Genomic DNA, 5,120 nt, shown 5'->3' with positions numbered 1-5,120 from the left:
TTCCAATAGCTTATCTGGCTGTCCCATTGCAGCTGCTGAAAAATTAGCCAAAACTCACGAGAAGCAACCGCCTCCATCCGGCGACCCTTCAAAACATCACTCGAATTCAGATCGGATCCTCAGGTAATCCAGCCAAATGGAGCTAACCTCTGTTTTTTCCTTTTCCTCTCAAAAAGCCAGTTTAGGGAATGTGTGCCCAACCTTGGCCATTTTAAGACCATTACACAGTCTTTAAGTGAATAAGCTTCCCCCATTGCAGGGGAGGGCAACTATGGCCCCTTTGTGACCTGTGGACTTCAACTCCCAGAATTCCTGAGCTATGTTGGCTGGGGAATTCTGGAAGTTGAAGTCCACAGGTCTTAAAATGGCCAAAGTTAGGCATACCTGATTTAGGGAAATGGCAGGACCCCTCCCAGCCACTAATCCATCTCTGACTGTCAAATGTTTTTCTTTGAAGGATAAAAAAATGTAATATTCCCAGTCAGGCCACACTGAATCGGGAAGGTCTTCTGTAGCATCCATTAATTCTGAGTTGACAGGCCAAAAGGGTTTTTAACAGAGTCCCAAGCCACGTCTTACTGTCCTCCTCCTCCTCCTCCTCCTCCTCGTCTCCACAAACCTCACTCCCTTCTAGCCCTGCTGATGTTACATAGTTGGGTAATGAAGCATCTGCAAGAAAATATCCAAGACAGAGAGCACCAAAGACTCCCCCCACAGTCCTTTTCCTCCTGTTCCTCCTCCACCCCCCCTTTTCCTCCTCTTCTTCTCCACAAACCTCATTCCCTTCCAGCAATGATGACATTGCCTAGTTGGGTAATGAAATGTCTGTAGGAAAACCACCAAGCCCAGAGAGCACCAAAGACCCCTCATTTCAACCCTGAGCTACGAATATTCTCCTCTGTCGGAAAGATGACTGTCTATTTCCTTGAAGGGACCCTTTTAGCCAAATTGTTCCTCACGTGCTCACCCAGATTCATGAACGTCTTGCCAAAGTTCCCTCCTTTCCTTTCTCTCTTCTTCAGGCCTATGTGTTTTGTGAAGCAACTCGAGGTGCCTCAGTATGGAAATTACAGGCCCAACATGGTTCCTTCCACGCCAAGGGCCAACTTGGCCAAGGAGCTGGAGAAGTACTCCAAAGTCACCTTCGATTATGCAAGTTTTGACGCTCAGGTTTTTGGCAAACGCATGCTTGCCCCAAAGATTCAGTCTAGCGAAACCTCACCTAAAGCCTTTAAATGTAAGTTGGGTCTGGTCATGGACGGCCATTGGGGGAATGGATTTATGGTGGGGGGGGGGGGTTGTGGTTTTTTTTATTTATTTGTGGTCCAGCCAATTAGACCAATATAGACCAGCCGACTTTCTTGTCTAAGGCGGGACTAGAACTCATAGTCCCCTAGTGATTGGCCCAAAGTCACCCAGCCAGCTTTCATGCCTAAGGTGGGACTAGAACTCATAGTCCCCTGGTGATTGGTCCAAAGTCACCTAGCTATCTTTCATGCCTGAACCGGAACTAGAATTCACAGTCCCCTAGTGATTGGTCCAAAGTCACCCAGCCAACTTTCATGCCGAAGGTGGTACTGGAACTCACTGTCTCCCAGTGATTGGCCCAAAGTCCCCCAGCCGACTTGCTTGTCTAAGGCGGGACTAGGATTCACAGTCGCCTGGTGATTGGCCCAAAGTCACCCAGCCGACTTTCTTGTCTAAGGCGGGACTAGAACTCACAATCCCCTGGTGATTGGCCCAAAGTCACCTAGTCAGTTTTCATACTTAAGGCAAGATTAGAACTCATAGTCCCCTGGTGATTGGCCCAAAGTCCCCCAGCCGACTTTCATACCTAAGGTGGGACTGGAACTCACCGTCTCCTGGTGATTGGCCCAAAGTCCCCCAGCCGACTTTCTTGTCTAAGGCGGGATTAGAACTCACAGTCCCCTGGTGATTGGCTCAAAGTCACCCAGCCGACTTTCTTGTCTAAGGCGGGACTAGAACTCACAGTCCCCTGTTGATTGGCCCAAAGTCACCCAGCCAGCTTTCATCCCTAAGGCGGGACTAGAACTCACAGTCCCCTGTTGATTGGCCCAAAGTCACCCAGCCAGCTTTCATCGCTAAGGCGGGACTAGAACTCACAGTCCCCTGGTGATTGGCCCAAAGTCACCCAGCCAACTTTCTTGTCTAAGGCGGGACTAGAACTCACAGTCTCCTGTTGATTGGCCCAAGTCACCCAGCCGACTTTCTTGTCTAAGGCGGGACTGGAACTCACAATCCCCTGGTGATTGGCCCCAAGTCACCCAGCCAACTTTCATCCCTAAGGCGGGACTAGAACTCACAGTCCCCTGGTGATTGGCCCAAAGTCGCCCAGCTGACTTTCATGACTAAAGCAGGATTAGAACTCATAGTTTCCCATTTTCTAGCCTGGTGCCTTAACCCCTCAACCAAACTGGGTTCTTGCCATCGGAGTATTAGAGGAAGGAGCTTTTACAGGCTGTGTTGAATTCCTGCAGGAAAGACAAGGGAGCAAGAAATAAATAAATGGCTGAAGCCCAACACCATCCACACCTTTCTGCCTCTCTTGCTCCCCTTTTTACAGGCAAACCTTTTCCAAAGGTTTCCACTTCCCCCAGCCACAGCCCTTCCAGCAGTTACGTGAAGAACGCTTCGTCTTCGTCCACAGGCTTCGACTACTCCCACGACGCCGAAGCCGCCCACATGGCTGCCACCGCCATTTTGAACCTCTCCACCCGCTGCTGGGAAATGCCTGAAAACCTCAGCACCAAGCAGCAAGATCTCTCCGGCAAGGTGAGCAGGCGAGAGGGAGCAGCCCCCCCCATGGATGGATTACAGGTAGTCCTGGACTTACCACAGTTCGTTTAGTGACCGTTCCAAGCTACAACGGCAGTGAACGAAGCGACTTAACGACCGCTTTTCACACAATCATCGCAGCGATCAAGAATAGAATAGAATAGAAAATAGAAGAGAGAATAGAGAATAGAATAGAATAGAATAGAATAGAATAGAATAGAATAGAATAGAATAGAATAGAATAGAACAGGAATAGAATAAACAGATAATAGAATAGAATAGAATAGAATAGAATAGAATAGAATAGAATAGAATAGAATAGAATAGAATAGAGAGTTGGAAGGGACCTTGGAGGTCATCTAGTCCAACCCCCTGCTCAGGCAGGAAACCCTATACCATTTTAGGCAAATGGCTGTCCAGTCTCTTCTTTAAAAACTTCCAGTGTTGGAGCACTGACAATTTCTGGAGGCAGATTGTTCCACTGGTTATTTATTCTGTCAGGAAATGTCTTTTTAGTTCTCAGGAAATTTCACTGTCCCGTTGGGGTCATCTGATCACTTTTTGTGACCGTCTGACAAGCAAACTCAATGGGATTCACTTAACAACTGTGTTACTAACTTAACAACTGAGGCTTACTTAACTGTGGCAAGAAAAGTTGTAAAGCGAGGCAAAATTCACTTAACAAAGGTCCCCCTTAGCGACAGAAATTCTGGGCTCAGTTGTGGTCATAAGTCGAGGACTACCTGTATTTATTTATTTGTTTGTTTGTTTGTTTAATTTGTATGCCACTTATCTCACTGATACAGCAACTCTGGGGAGCTGGCCATGTAAAAATGTAAGCTGTAAATCATAATAAAGGTCTTAGCCCGGTGTGCCCTTTGCTAAATAGGATACAAGCCGGACGGTTAGATTAATATCTTTTGATTTATGCATAAGTGATCTTTACAATGCATAATTTGTTGTCGTATGGTAGCCCCTCGGCGGTGTGCGATGCCCACTTGCAGATCTCAGAAGCTACAATCTACTGCAGACATGTCAAACATAAGGCCTGGGAGCCGGATGGGGCCCACAAAGTGGTTTCATGTGGCCCGCGAAGCCATCCTGGAAACAGTGAGGGAACGGCCCCCTCTGCCTTGGCCCTGGCCCAGGCTGGCCGGGAGCCAATGTACAATTTTGTGGTGGCCATCTATGCTGAAACGCATTCAGTCTTAGCTCCACAAGGCTGTCCGGAAACAGCGAGGAACCAGCCCCTGCCGTGTCGGCCCCGCCCCCTGGGTGCCTGCTGGGGAGGTGTCACCCTTAGTGAGGAATGAAGAAATGGACCATGCCTTGGCACTTGCCCCGGTCCCCCCCCCTTCTGCCAGAGACCCTCAGATCTGTCCCACTCCTGCCCAGGCCCCCCACAGGCGCCCTTGACGCGAACGATGTAGAGCTGGCCACACTCACCCAGTAGGCCACACCCACTCCCTCCATGCCCACCCAGTAGGCCGCACCCACCCTGGCCGCACCCATCCGGCCCCCTGAGAGCAACCGCAATGCTGATGCGGCCCTCAATGAAATTGAGTTTGACACCCCTGTTCTACTGCTTCCAAAGTGTTTTTGATGTATGGCAGGGTGTGCCCTGTCTTCGGTCTTGTACCTTGTTTCTTCCTTTCTCTCCCCACCATGTTGTGCATTGCCTAGTTTGGTAGTTGAAATATCTGCAAGAAAACAACCAAACTCAGAGAGCACCAAGGACGCCACAGATACTCTGGTGCAGTGGTTCTCAACCTGTGGGTCGGGACCCCATTTGGGGTCGATCGACCATTTCATGGGGGTCGCCAAGCAAGGCTGTCCGCCATTTTTTTGTCCACCATTTTTTTTGTCCGCCATTTTTTTCCCTCTTTTCCAGCGGGTGCCTTACCTCCCTTGGGCTGGGCCAGCTGGTGGTCGGCCTGCTCCGTCTCTGCCGCTTGCCAGCTATGCCTCGGCCGGCGCAGGGGGCGGAACCACGCATGCACGGCGCTCCCGGGCAGGGAAAGTCCTCTACTTAACGACCGGTTGGGTAGTCCTCAACTTACGACCGGTTTAGTCCTCGACTTACGACCGGTTTAGTCCTTGACTTATGAGCGGTTGGGGTCACGGCATTAAAAAGGTTGAGAACCACTGCTCTGGTGTAAGACAGTTAGGTCCACCCCACCAGGATGGCGTCGACAGTTTTGAGTGGCGGGATTGAAAGAAGAAATGATAAATGTGTTGTCCCAACTTTCCCCCTTTCAGTCCATGGACATTGAAGTGGATGAAAACGGGACTCTGGACTTAAGCATGAACAAGCACCGCAAACG

The 5,120-nt window shown here is 49.8% G+C and overlaps 1 protein-coding gene across 1 annotated transcript in view; it reads left to right on the top strand.

Annotated features, from left to right (window-relative positions):
* Positions 1–5,120, top strand: part of MYT1 (myelin transcription factor 1) — an 83,264-nt gene that overhangs the window by 26,429 nt on the left and 51,715 nt on the right. The window contains exons 8-11 of the mRNA XM_029286047.1: positions 10–123; positions 1,023–1,237; positions 2,585–2,793; positions 5,056–5,118. Of these exons, the coding sequence (XP_029141880.1) occupies positions 10–123; positions 1,023–1,237; positions 2,585–2,793; positions 5,056–5,118 (601 nt within the window). The remainder of the gene's footprint in view (positions 1–9; positions 124–1,022; positions 1,238–2,584; positions 2,794–5,055; positions 5,119–5,120) is intronic.

The sequence above is a fragment of the Protobothrops mucrosquamatus genome, unplaced genomic scaffold (genome assembly GCF_001527695.2).
Source record: "Protobothrops mucrosquamatus isolate PMUCROS unplaced genomic scaffold, P.Mucros_1.0 scaffold2791, whole genome shotgun sequence".
Taxonomy (NCBI): Eukaryota; Metazoa; Chordata; class Lepidosauria; order Squamata; family Viperidae; genus Protobothrops; species Protobothrops mucrosquamatus.
Note: the sequence above shows the minus strand (reverse complement) of the source record. Positions and strands in the feature narration are given on the sequence as shown.